Here is a 14,300-nt window from a genome sequence, read left to right on the forward strand (position 1 = left end):
AGTTTGGTAAACCAGGAATGTGCTAACCCAGAAGTGTACAACTTTACTATTATTATTTTTAAAGACAGCCTCGGTGGGGATATGGAAACAGTGGGAGGGTACAGGCAGCTGGCAGCACTCCACCCCTTGTGCAGACAGAAAAGAGCAACATGAGTACAGCACACAAAAGAAACCCAGAAAAACTGCTGTGTGTGGAAGCTCCATTTCTCTTCCACATGCAATTCAATACAGAAATCTATGGAAATAAGTGTTTAAAAACTATCTGTCTGGAATGGCCCATAGTTTCATAGTCGTCATTATATTGGTAATCAGGAAAGTGTTTTCACATGCCACTTGTCACCATTCTTGAGTCAGCTCTGGGAGGTGCTTGAAAGTACCTTTCCTCCCCCCACCCCTGCCCTGAGACTTTTGTATACAAAACTGGAAAATAAACTGCATTCATTTGCTCTAGAAGGGGCTGCACCATGTGACTAACCAGTCTCACAGCAGACTGATAAGCACTCTGACAGAGAAAAATCCAGTATGAAAAAAGTGGGTGGGAGTGTTGCAAAAGAGGGACTGTTTCCTCCTAGGCAAATGTATCCAGGGAATTTGCATAGTTCTGCAACATTGTGACAGATTTATTTCCAGACTAGCACTTGAAGGTTTTAATAATGTCATTATGAATTATCAAAAACTTGATATGACTGTGCACAATGCTGCAGAGTGGGAAGCACTAGATTAGCTATTATGCTTAATTGTTTAATACAGAAAATTATTCACACAGTGTTAAAAAGCCCAGTGGGATGGTGTACTGGGGTCTCATTCACAACTGTGCCTGCAGGAACAGCAGCTGCACACACACAAAAGAGTGTTAGAGAAACACTCTTCTTCTCTCGTGCTTCTCTCCCAGATCTGTGCAAGCTCAAAAAACTATTACTATTTTTATGGATATTTATATACTGCTTTGCAAGAATAATAATAAATCTCACATCAGAAATATGGTCACTCAAACTGAGGCAAACATCTCTGGGTGTTTTGGGTTGGAGTAGGGCCAAACTACATGTAATATTAAACCAATTTTTTTAAAGAAGGACTTAATGAAGAAGTGGACCAAAATGGTCCCTTTATTATTAAAAATTAACTACAGACTCCCCCAATCCAGGCTGGGAATCACACATCCCCAGGTACCACTTTGCCCTGCGGTGGTGATCTGTGCAGATCTGTACTCAGGGGCAAATCGGTGCTTCCTGGGGATTATTTTCACCACTTTACCCTTGAAGTGACAATTTGTGGCAAATCACCACCTTGGGGGCAAATTGCTCCCTTGGGTGTTTATTTTTAGTATGAAAATGCCACAGGAGGGAAGTGTTACCCCCATTCCTCTCCACATACTACATTTCTGGCCCAGTTCCTGGGCATTGTGACTAATTTTCAGTCCACTTCTGTATTAAGCTCATATTTTAAAAACAGGTTTGATATCACATGTTGTACGGCCATAAATATGAGGTAGAACTGAAATGAATCTCCCCAAAATTCTCCTTGCTATTTTTCTCTGAGAGTGCTGGTGCATAATATTATCTGAATATTCACTAAATATTTCTTGTTCAATATGTGATGATATTTGACCCTTTTTTGCCAGTATTTAATGAGACATTATTTGAATGTTGGTATCTTATAGCATCTGATAGCTGAGAAGCAATGGTAGGAGAGAGCATATGTGTTCATCTACTTGTGGGACTCCAAAGTCTACAATGCAGGGGAAAGAGGGTGAACTAGATAGGCCTTTGGTGTAAAAGAGCAGAGCTCTTCAGTTGTTCGTTTAGAATATGACTGTATATTTATTATTATTATTATTATTATTATTATTATTATTATTATTATTTTGCTAACTAGTTAATAGTAATAAAGACAAAAGTGTCTATCAACGAAGCATATATTCTCCAGTGTACAGGCAAATCTTCAAATGGATGACACAGACATCCATTTTTGTGCTGTGTGTACTTGTTCACTAGAACCAGATAATAATTTATTTCTAGGGTGCTTCCAGGCTAGCATTTATTCTGAACTAACACCCTTCTTTTTACAGTGCTTCCATGTGGCATTGTTTCCCAATTTTTGACCATGTATTTTCTGTGTCCCCTTTCTGTATTTTTAGACTTCATTTGTTGCTATTTTTCTGTAATAAAATGCATCTGCCACACCAGCAGGAGCATAGCAAAGCTGGAGTGGGCCCTTGGTTAAAAAGTAAAGATGGGCCCCTGGCCAAGTACGGCTCCAGATAGGGGGCATGGGAGCAAGCCCCACGGAAAAGTGGTTTGTCCCCACGCCACTGCCCGCCATTTCTGTTTCAGAAATCTAATATGTGGGACACAGCTCGCCCAACTATAAATGTACTTTGCCCCTTCTGTGCCCCCCTCCATTTTCGGGTGCTGCCACTGGTCCTTGCTTCCCCACCTCCTTTTTAGAGAGGCAGGAGGGGGAGAGTGAAGAGCAAGCTGTCACTCAGCTGGCAAGCCCCCACTCCCTCAGGATCCAGGGGCCATTGTCCTCCTCCATCTCTGTTCAGTTATAGCTACACCCCTGTACTCCAGCATTTCCAGTGTAGACAGATGAAGAGCTATTAAAAGCTTTTCAGTCTCCTGTGCCTTTACATTGGAATGTACAGGCTGAGCCAATTTTATGGTTTCCCTGTTCAGCGTGGCTGTGAGATTAGTGCTCAATAGCTTTGCATATTTCCTTGCTTGTTTTTAATTGTTCCTTTTAAAAAGTGAAATAGTTCCATTTCACTATTTTAAACAGAATAAAAATGATAAGAAATAAGTATCCAAGGCGCCCCTCTAAGGAAAAGAATTAGACATTAAAGTGATTCAGAAAGCCTATTCAAGAAGAAAGTCAACGGCAATTCAGCACTAATTCCTCCAGTCCAACTAAATAGGGAAGCAATAAAATAATGCAAACCTGCAAAGGGGAGCTTTCGGTTAAAAGTAGAAAGAGCCTTTGCTGCATGGAACTTGACATTGTGGGAGGATGGAAGGGTGCTGCTAGATAATAATACACTTTTAAAAGTGTTGTGTCCAACCACCATTTTAATTCTACTTAACAGCTAATTGTGGAAATACAATGGCTCAATAAGAACTCCAGTGTGGAAGCACCCCCACTGAAGAACATATGTGAAGGGGGGACATGTGAAAAAATATTACATCAAAATGAAACATCCATGTGGATTTAGTATAAAAGATCCATGAGCAGTAGAGGGCAGGACTGCTGGTTGCTTACAGATCTTTCTTGCAAGGTCCATGTAAACTTTGGCTTCCACTATATATATTTGCCATATGTATTCCTGCACATATAGTCTTCTGTGGATGAAAAATGTTATGCCTGAATCAGCTCTTGCTGAGGACATTGTCACATCTCTGAACAAGGAGGTTTTGTACTGCAACCCAGGAAGCTACTCAGATCCCAAAAGACCTCAGGGTGTGATTTGCTAAGGTCAGAATGACTGGGTAGTTACATCAACAACTGGGGAAACAATCCATGTGCTTTCAGTCGATGACTCCATGGTTTGTGTAGGAGAAAAATGACATGAATCAGATAAAGGAAGAGTTTTATCATATACCTCTCAATCCAAATAAATAGGAATGTCACTGTGAAGAGATGGGGTTGTTTTTGTCTTGGATAAGCTAAGAGAAGTATTGTGTGTCTTGAAGAACATTTGTCCCTTTGGGACAGACTTCAGAGCTAGGAGTTTATTTCCTTGCCCACTATAGATTGGATTGGCTGCTGTGGACTGTGTTTCATTCCCTGTGGCATCAGCTCACAAATACACAAAGTTGTCAAACTGTAGTGGCTGTTCTTTTCTTCAAATGAACCCATCAGTATATGCAGATAGGTGCTGCTTTTTCTACAGTCTGCCATGAGCATCAGCAGCTTCCTCCTTTAGAGGTTTCCCCCCTTCTTTCTTCTGTTAGAGAATGTTAATGTCCATGATTATTCTTACCCCTAAATAGCATTATAACTTTATTAGAACATGTATCATCTCTGCTTGATGTCAGTTCATAGATTAGATTTTCTCAGATCAATAAGTCAGGATGCACTGAGACTGAAACAATAGGATATGAGTGATTCAACAATTGTCTTAGGAGCCAAGAATTTATCTTTGTTTATACCACTCTCCAGTGAGGACTTCTTCAGAAAAACCTCAGGAATAAGCCCTACAAGCCTGGGGGAATTCCAGAGGTATTCCCCAAGAATGCCTAATGCTGTGAATGTACTTCACTTAGCTAGGACAGATTATAAGCAAGGTTTGATTGAAGTTACACATCTTCCTCTGCCATGTGTAATTTCTTACTAATCATTAAAACACTGAATACAGGCTTTTGAGTTACACAGACCTCTTCTTCACATATACACTTAAAGATAATTTAAATAAATGTTATATTGTTTATTTAGACATTTTAGGCTGCTTTTCTATTAAAAAATATGCAAAGCACAAAAAATACTATCAGACTGAAGGTTATCTGAGTCCATGGTTTTTGAAAGTGATAAGGAATGGTGGTACCAGCTTTTCATTCCCTTCCTTCAATTTTCTCATTGGACACACAGCTATCTAAAAGTCAAATCACAGATCCCACCCCCAGATTTTGGAGACGTGGGAGTCAATCTTACATCTGTTTACATGAAGGAAATGTAATCTAGGGGGTTTAGCACATGATTTTCACCTGTAGACAAATTTGTGAAAAATACTCAGTTACTTCTAGGGATCTCAGATCTGACCACAGATGAGGTTTATTTGATAGCATTCTATATTAGAGTGTTCCTATCTGTGTTAAACATACAGCAGAAACAATCTGACTGGTTAATACATGGGCTGTCTCAAATTTCATCTTCCATATAATGATGTTTCTGTTAGTTACTGGTAGCATTTGGATAGTGACTTTCATTTGTTTTGTATTCTTGAAGAATATTCACTCACAGCTATATCTTTGTATTCAGGACCTATATTCACTTCCGTTACCAGGGCCTTTAAGAGCCAGTGTGCTCCTATGTAGTGCCATACCAAATCTATACCATGGCCTGGTGGCAGAGGTAGGCAGCTACATCCTGGGGGTCCAAGAGATGAGAGCCTATATCTGTAGCACTGAGGACTGTGTCTACCTTTACATAAAGCTATCCTGCAAATATGTAGGCCAAGTGCAGGGCTAGATTTATCATCTACAATATAGAATAGGTCAACAATCACTGCTATAATGCAATTGTGTGTCAAGTCTTGAGTGTAAAAAGTGGCCTGGTCCTGCTCCCTGCATTGGATTTCTTATAATTAATTGTATGCATTTGTGAGGCAGCTTTTGATGTCCTGGGTGCATCACATGTATCCTCGTTATAATCCTTACAATAATCCTGTGTGATAAATTAGAAGTATTATCCCCTTATTGCAGCTGAACAGCAGAGGCTGAGGGGGAGTGACTTGCCTACAGTCATCAAGGGAATTAATGGCCAAGCTGAGATTTGAATCAGGGTAGTCCTGATTCACAGCTTAGGCTCAGTCACTATATGACACCAGCTCTCATAATTACCTGATGCTCCAAAAACGGTGTTTCTTCCCATATGACAGGAGCACATTGGCTAAACTAGATGTAGAGATCTAAGATAACAATATCTGGACTCAAAGCCCCACATCTTCAATAAATTCCTTGTGTGATTTTGAGCAACTCAGAAATTTCCTGCTTTAGGTGGGAATTTCCCACCTAAATAGTGACTTGCATATTGAAAACTGAAGTGCTTTGCAAATTAGTGTAAAGGTTCCACCTCATTATCCCTTATAATGTCCAATGTGTAAGCATAGTGACTTGATGATGCGTGGTCCCTCCCCTGCTTTACACTGAGATAAATTCACTTAAGAAGGGAGGGGAGAAGAAGGCTATACTCTGCCAGGTTGCTGCCACAAGCATCTCTCTTCCATCTACTTGCACTTGATTCAGAGTTGTTACATGGACAGCCACATGGAACCTTTCTCCTCTCCTGTCTTTCTAGAATTAGTTGGGTGTCAATGCAAGACCTCCTCCAAATGAGTTGAGGGTAATCAGCTAGTAAATTACTGGTAATGTAGTGATGGGCATTGCCAATAATATGATCAACACAAGGAGCAGGATGGCTACGTAAGAATGAGTAAGATGGGGTTGGGTGAGAGGTGCTTGGAGTTTCTAAAATGAGAGGACTCTGGAGTCTAGCCTGCCTGGGTGACATGTCCTCTGATTTGGAACTGCAGTCCCACAAGTAGGGGTGGGTGGAGGGCTGATAAAGGTTGCTGAATTGCTAGGAGAAGCTGCTCTTCACATAAGTACTTTATGTATGTTTGTATGTACTTTCCTTTATTATTATTTCGTGTATTCTAGAGCTGAGTTCTGGCACTGAAAACATTATTTGATTAAGCTCTAGATAAGCAAGTCAATGATGAAAACAGGTTTCAGGCCTAAACTCTAATGAGCCCTAGTGTTCACTTCTATGTGCCTGCATGAGTGTATGTAGAGTGCGGGGAGCACCTTGTGGTCCAGATAGGGATAGAGCCTCAGAATATGGTTAATATAAAAGTGACTGTCCCCTTAATCCAACATTACCTAAATAAATCTTTAGGGCTGCTCAAATAATTGTATTCTGATCGCCTACATTTCAGATCATAGCCTAAATTACATCAGTGTTCACCATTCCTGTACTGTGCAGGCAGACTAGTTAGTGCTTGAACATACCAATTGCTTTATCCCACTGAACCTTAATACAGCTCTCAAGGACTTTCTTCTTAGATCCTGAAATATGCTCCAGTGGGTGATTTTCCCTGCTATTAACAAGCAGGGCTGACATCACACTTGGAGCTCAGTTTCATGGATGTAAAAGCAATGGTCTCTAGAGAACACAGTGGCTCCATTACTGTTGAAACAAACTCCAGGCTTCTTGCTAGCTGATCTTAGCAGGCAAGGAAACCAAGAGCCGATTGGCAGGTGCACTCTAAGCAGTCAGAGTGGCCTGCTTTCCTTGCATGAATGAGATTCCACACCAGCTAGCTACTGCATATTTATGATCAGCACTTTGATTAACTAATTGCTCACAGGGTAATCAATTGCCTTTCACTGGGGAGAAAAACCCCAGTATAATATTGTAGTGTGGGACAAAACTGTACTTCATGAGAAAACTGTCCAACCTCCTGTCCTCCTCCCTCAAAAGCTCTCAGGGTATTGTGCGCCCTAAAGAAATTCCCACCAGAATGTTATGAATAATTCCTTGGGGCTGCAGCAGGATGATAACATAACTGTACCTCTGATGTGGAAAGCAAAAGAACTCCCTTTGGGGATGAAATCTGGTGTCTAAACTCTAAAGGTTTCAGTTGCAAAAATAAACAGTGCTATCAATTAGTTCCCAGTTTGACCTCTATAACTCATTCTCCTGGGAGAAAAAGAACCCATAAGGAATTTTCTGGTGGGAAAATGCATCTTTCTCCTAAGACTGAAAAATCCTTCCTCAATGAGCTTTCCCTCTCATGAGCCACATAGACAATAAACATGGTTTAAAAGAGTTCTGTGTGGGTATAGCAAATAATTTCCAGACTGGCATCTAGGTTCTTTTCAGTATGTGTTGTTGCCTATAGACTGTAATTTGTCCTCTATAAACCAAAGCAAAGACATTCTGCAAGAAAGGTTGGCTTTTTAAGGAAGGATCTTCATACAGGTGAGGAAAAATCATTTGTATAATATTTCTAAAGCCATAAAGCTACATTATTTCTTGGCCTCCATTGATTAGATTAAAAATATTATCTTCTTTAAGCCCTTCTTTGATGTTTCAGAGAGATTAATGATAGGGTTGGGAAATGTTTCTAAAAGCATGAGTTTCTATTAAGCCATACCTGAAATGTCAGATGGAGCATTAAGTAAAATGGCAAAACTGTTTAAGATTTCTAATTACAGTCAAAAGAAGAGAAGTAGGGGGAAAACTGGATTCTTTCAGCTTGCTCATGGCTAATAGTATGCCCTAGATGTAACAGCCTATGCAATGGTAACTTGAACCCCTGATACCAAAACCAGCAAGTTGAAAGATGGATAGTTCAACAAACATGGGACCATTTGGAAACTCCAGTGTAAGCACAAAATAATACCATGGAAGTCCAGAAAGCAATTTGAATTACATGAGCATAAAAGTCATGCCTAAGAGACTCTAGTATGGGGGAAATGCAACTATGTAAACCACATGCTGTCCTCAGTTTCAAGCATATCTTAATGAACATATTTCCAATCATAATCTAATTCCCATATTAACACCTAGGGTGCAGTCCTACTCCTCTGACTGTCAATGACAACATCCCCATCAGTTTTAATGGAGCAGAGTTGTGCCTCCGATTATTTCAGTATTGTGAACTGTGACTAAAATTTGTGCATTGTGTACACCAAAGCACTTGAGGCAAAACATTGCTCCTAGTGGCTGGCTTTGATGGGGAATCCTAGCTGGTAATGAGAAGAAAATATGCTTTTTAGAAAACAAGGTGTGCTGTCTTACACAGTTGATAAAGCTTACTTGGAGGTGTTGCATTTTATTTAAAAAGAAAGAAACTATATCTCCCTGACCACTAACAGGGATAGGTATGGTATGGTTGGGCACAGATTTGCAAAGCAACCACACTAGAACCAATAGCTAAAATCCTATTTCCTGGTCTATTTCTATTTCCTTTGGCTGTGTATAGACAGTTATTTCTGTGGAACAAAAAGAGTGACTTCTCCCTTATCACCATTGTGATGTAGTCCTGATCCAGCACCACTAGCTTGATAAATGTGCACACTTAATGAAGGAGCGGAAAGAGCCTTGTGTTATGTGTGTAGTGGGGAGGAGAACATCCCCTTCTTTCCCCTAAAAACAGATGGTTTCTTCATCACAATTTAATGGACTGATGGAATTGACTAGATTAGATTGTAACAGGTCCTGATCTAGAAAATTTCGTTCTTAAGAAAAACTTTGTAGTTTCCTTTTCTTTTTACAAGGAGATATGAATGCACACGAGTATGGCTATACACCTATTCTTTCTTTCATATACATATAAGGTGAGCTTCTGGAAAGTGTGGTAGCAGGCTACTTGTCTTGGACAATATTAATTAATTAAGTAAGTAAGTACATGGTGTGACAATCACACCAAAATGTACAGAATGCTTAACATGTCACACAGTGTACTGTGGGCAGTTCTGCACAGCCCACACTGCTGAGGCATCTAAAACAACATCAGTGGTGTTGGGCAAGAGCATTCTTGTGCTATGAAAAACTGTACAATTGTTCTTGTGCAGTGCTATGGCCATTATTTCCAATGGCTGTCGTATTGTGCAAGCATGACTGCACAATTTTATGTATTAGTGCAAGAGCGTTCCTGTGCAACAATGTGGCATTGTTTTAGAAACCCACAGTAGCACTGGCAGTGCAGAACCACCCATGGTACACTGTGTGGCATGTCAGCCATTGACTATTGCAACAAATCTGGTCATGCTTCTCAAGGCTAGCTTTGGATTTTCCAGGGTACAGCTTGAAACACTGCAAAACCCTACAAAACAGGTTTGACAAAAGTCCATGACATGATACAAAAGATGAATGTGTGCCCTACAAACAATAACCACTCTCCATACCAACTTCAAGGCTATAAAAATTGTTAGTTTGTACATAGCCTTAAAAACTTTTGGTAGATGCTATGAAGACTGAGATGGAAGCCAAGCACGCTCATGAGTTAATTCCTGGTAATGTGAAAAACTCTCCCAACTTCACTGAATCAGAACATTTCTGGGAATATATTGTCCACTTTCTGGTTCACTCTTTAGAACTTTCAAGCTCTCTAGTGCATTCTTGCCAGTCTGTATGCATTCCATGTATTTACTGTGTTATTATGCAATATATCTTTGCTTTTTCATCATAATTACCATTTCTCTTCTTCCCTATAGTGTAAGTCTCTAATTACAGATTTATTCCAGGTTCATCTGATTCCTACAGATGCTGAAGACCATCGTGGCACTTATGTTGATATTTTACTGTGAATCTTGTAGGCTGGTATTGATTGTCTCCCCCAATTTTTATTTCCTGTACTTTCTTCTTTTTCCAATACACCAAGCTCTTTGTGAATGGGATTAAAAACTGAAAGTTTTCCTTCCATGTTTTAAGTGTCCAGTTTTTGAACAAGCTTGTGTTCCATGTTGTGCATGGAAATTTCCCTTGTGTACTTCAGAAATGTGTTTTATTTCCTTCTAACTCCACACTCTCTTCCTCTTTCTCCCCAACAAGGCACTGTTAACAAATCCTCCAAATGTTACAAAATATAAATAAAACAGAAAGATTTTCAGTCCTGAGAGTTCTAGCTGGCCTACACTGCAGAGTTCAGAAAGGAACTTTTGATCAGCGATTGGTCCAGTTGTAGATTATAAAATTCCTAAACCTGGCCTGTCTGCTGCCAGTACTGGAATATTTTGCTCTTCCCCTTCTCTGTTTCTTTCTTTCTGTAAAGTTTCCTGGGAACCTACATTTTACCCATGACCTGATCTCCTTAGTGCTAAAAATAGCAACCACTGTGCCACTTGGGTTCAGTCTTTTTGAAAACAGGCCACAGCTGGAGAAACAGGGAGGTCAGATTAGGCAAAATGATGTAAACACTAGAAATCTTTGTTAGAGAAAACATGAAGAATAGGGATATGGAGAATTTTTGCAAGCCATACAGAATTGTCTTGAAAACAACTTGTGAGCTTTTAAAGGAAAATGTTTTAAAAGGTGGTAAACCAAATCTCAGGATTCATAAGACATTCAATCTTTAGTTTATGACCTGCTTTACACAAACTTATTTTTAATTTGTCACCAACAGGAGGAAATAATGGATAGATTGAGCTTCACATTCATTAAGTAGCAAATGAGTAGCTGGTTGAATTACAATCCTGATTATCTGCTTAGGGGAGAAATCAAAATTGGGCTAAGATTTCTGAAAACTTAACTGTTGGCAAGGATGGCTCTCTTAATATAATCATTTCATTTTTTTAGTTTGATCAGTTCTGCCCTACCTCCAACACATTTCAGAGGCAGCAAAACCTGTCAACCATATTTCTCTTATGTACTTTATTTTAACTGAATCTGGGGACAGTGGCCACCAACTGCCAGGTGACCCTAGATTCCACAGCCAAGTCCCCAGGCTAAAAATAGGGAATACTTCAGTACCGGCTCTATATGCTGAAGGGAAGATTTTGGAGTAGGGATATGTCTATTTCTTATGAGTGCAGCCCATCTAATGAGACTCTCCCTAGGTTGTCCAAATATCAACCTAGAACAGACAGGCAGTGCTCACAGCAATATGACTTCCATATGCTGTGTAGAAATACAGCTTCTTAGGAATTTGCATATCACAATGCAGGTTGGTTGAGTCTGACTCAGACAGGATACATTCCATGTGATGTCAGATTACCTAAGGCAATTAAAAATCTCACAGTAAAACCTATACATCTCCATTAAAAAAACACAATATCTAAACAGTAAAATCTTCATAATGTAAGTTTAGACATTTGGCTGCAGGAAAAATTATTTTCAGAATAGAAAATGGTGTTGAAGATGGCAGTGAAAGCAATGGAATACGTCCAGAATTAGGAAGGATCCATATTACAAAATTCTTTAATAACATGAAACTTAATGTGTGGAGATGCTTTTCCGTGGTGCACTGCTATGCTGCTTTGGGAGTATGTGTATGAAGGTACCATATATCCTATGCAAACGTCACCTAACTTGGATTGTACCATGGGAAAACAGCTTCCACATTATTGTGACTGTTCAGGTCAAACTAAACATTGCTTTAAGCATGTGATTGGGGCTATTATATTTGCTTGCTGTCCAGTAAATAGCAGCTGGATCAGGCCTTTATTTATCACAACTGTGGTGTATGGGGTTTAACCCTCTACCCTACCATGATCCCAATCCAGATGGTGGGGGGGCGGACCCGCAGCAATTTATCCTGGGGGGAAGCTCCCATTGGCATCAATGGGAGCCTTTCCCCTAGAGCAAATAGCCATAGGAAGGATCTGGATTGAGATTGTGGCGTGGCAAAAGGTTAAATGCCACCCCCCATGCCATGGTTCCAGACCAAACACTGCTGTTTACTGAATTAACGAACAAGCACACTAGCCCAAGTCATGTGCTTAAAGCAACTGTCTAGTTTGGTCCTAACTTGCAAAATAACCTTAGTCTTTGTCAGAATACTGCACTTGCTCTAAAGAATCATGGCTTGCCTTTCTTTCGATCTTGTTAAGTTATGCCTGATTTTTACTTAGTTCTACCACAATCAACTGGAACTGTAAATACAGGCCTTTTGGCTGTGTGTACAAAGTAAATCTATGAACATCCCTGAGAGGAGCAAAATGATAAAAGTAGGAGAAGGTGCACAGAACTAGAGTGAAGGGCTCCTTCATAGCATTCAAAATCCAAGGACCATTCCATCGTACAACTTGCACTAAACACAAGGAGTCCTTACATAAACATCTGATCCCTTGGGTTTCAATGGGATTACTTGTTTGAGTAATGCCAACTTGTGTGCTTGTGTGGCAAAACCTAGTCCTTAGCTGCTGTTCTAAAGGCACTTGAGGGTACCAGAACAGTAATTCTAATGCCGAATTTGAACTGTTTTTGTCTGTCTAACATTCCTTTTTAATCCCCATCCTGCCTGCCCCTTCCTTATGTAGGGTTACTTTAGTGATCCTTGGAATGTTTTTGACTTCCTCATCGTAATTGGCAGCATTATAGACGTCATTCTCAGTGAAACTAATGTGAGTATTACTCTACCCTCCCTAGGATGCCACCAAATCTTCCTTCTCTTCTTCCTCCTCCTGTTTCCTTCTTCTTTTTCTTTCTGGTTTATGTTTCTTCCCTCGAGTCATGCTTTTATTGAACTTGCCGTCGTCCTTCTCCCGGGGGGGAAAAAGGAGGGAGGTTGAATACCTCCTTCTTTTTCACTCGTCACAGCTGTGACTGGTGAAAGCGCACCGAGCTTGGGATACGTGTGCTTTTTCCCCCTCCAAAAACAAATAGACATGTGTGAGTGTAACATTCTAACTAACCAGGCTTTTGTTGATACCCTCCATCATGTTACAGAGGTTTGAGCAGCCAGTATTGTACAGTGGTAAGAGACTCTTTAATATGCCCACGTAACCTCTTTCTTTTCTTATTTTTTTCTCTTCTCTCCCTCTTCCATGCTTTTTTTATTTTTTTTCCCTTTATTTTTATATATATCTTTTTTTCTCTCTCTTTCTCTCCTCCTCTTTGTTTCTTTCTTTCTCTTTTTCCTCGGCTTCTCTGCCACATGCAGCACTATTTCTGTGATGCATGGAATACATTTGACGCCTTGATTGTTGTGGGTAGCATTGTTGATATAGCAATCACCGAGGTGAACGTAAGTAGCTGGCGTCTGTCCATGAATGTGCCTGCTCTTAACATCCATTTGTCTCTACGGTTTTTTTAATCTCTTTTTTTATTCTCTTCCCTTCTTTCCTCCCTCCCTTTTTATTTAAAGAATGTTTTTTTTTAAGATTGATTTTGTTTGTTTTTCTAAATAGTTTGGTTTTTTGCTTGTTTCTTTAAATTTTGGATCAACTTTGAGGACTTTCTGACTGTTGCATCATTTTCTTTCCCTCATAACCAGCCTGGCATGAGTAAAAACTGTATAGTAGGAAAATAAATAAAAACTATGTGGAGTGGATGCACAAAGAGCAGGTTTGTGCCCTAGGAAGTTGCAGAAGAGGTCCAAATTTAGGACTATAATTTGCTGAAGTTGTATTAAATTTCCCATGGCACTGAGACACTTGCCACTTCACAGAGATCTATAGGGCAACTCTTTCGAGGTGGAATAGTGGGAACCAAGTGTGATATGCCAGGCCATTATATGACCAACTTTTTTCTTCCAAACATAAGCTGTAAAACCATACAATTCTGCCCACATTCCATGCATTTATATATTATGTGAACTGATACAAAAGCTGCACTAAAAAAATATATTCCAAAATGGATATGGACCATGAAATCTAGTCCGTTTCCAGCCTAGCACATATTCTGCAAAACATGCCCAAGTTACTTCCTGATTATTTGACATACATGCCAAATACAGGATTGATCTTGAAGACTGTCATAAAGAGCATGATATTTAGAAAAGAAAAACCTCATTACAGAAACTAGACTGGAACTAGATTGACAGAAACATAGTGGAGCAGACTGGGATTAAATAACTGGGACTGTATGAAAGGTCCAGTGCAATATAAATGTTTATATTGCAGTAAACATTTTCACTC

General features: G+C 39.8%; 1 protein-coding gene and 1 long non-coding RNA gene across 36 annotated transcripts in view; one reads left to right on the forward strand and one right to left on the reverse strand.

Moving 5' to 3' along the window:
- Window positions 1–14,300, forward strand: part of CACNA1C (calcium voltage-gated channel subunit alpha1 C) — an 852,604-nt gene that overhangs the window by 730,332 nt on the left and 107,972 nt on the right. For 21 of the 32 annotated variants that reach the window (XM_053254969.1, XM_053254973.1, XM_053254977.1 and 18 more), the window contains one exon: window positions 13,325–13,408. The exons of 1 other annotated variant lie outside the window; for it this stretch is intronic. In XM_053254969.1, the coding sequence (XP_053110944.1) occupies window positions 13,325–13,408 (84 nt within the window). Of the gene's footprint in view, window positions 1–12,701; window positions 12,786–13,324; window positions 13,409–14,300 lie in introns of all 32 variants that reach the window. 10 more of the 32 variants (XM_053254970.1, XM_053254974.1, XM_053254975.1 and 7 more) reach the window with 1 other exon arrangement.
- Window positions 1–14,300, reverse strand: part of LOC128326992 (uncharacterized) — a 235,157-nt gene that overhangs the window by 91,589 nt on the left and 129,268 nt on the right. The window lies entirely within an intron of this gene.

This window comes from Hemicordylus capensis, chromosome 5, assembly GCF_027244095.1.
Source record: "Hemicordylus capensis ecotype Gifberg chromosome 5, rHemCap1.1.pri, whole genome shotgun sequence".
Classification (NCBI taxonomy): Eukaryota; Metazoa; Chordata; class Lepidosauria; order Squamata; family Cordylidae; genus Hemicordylus; species Hemicordylus capensis.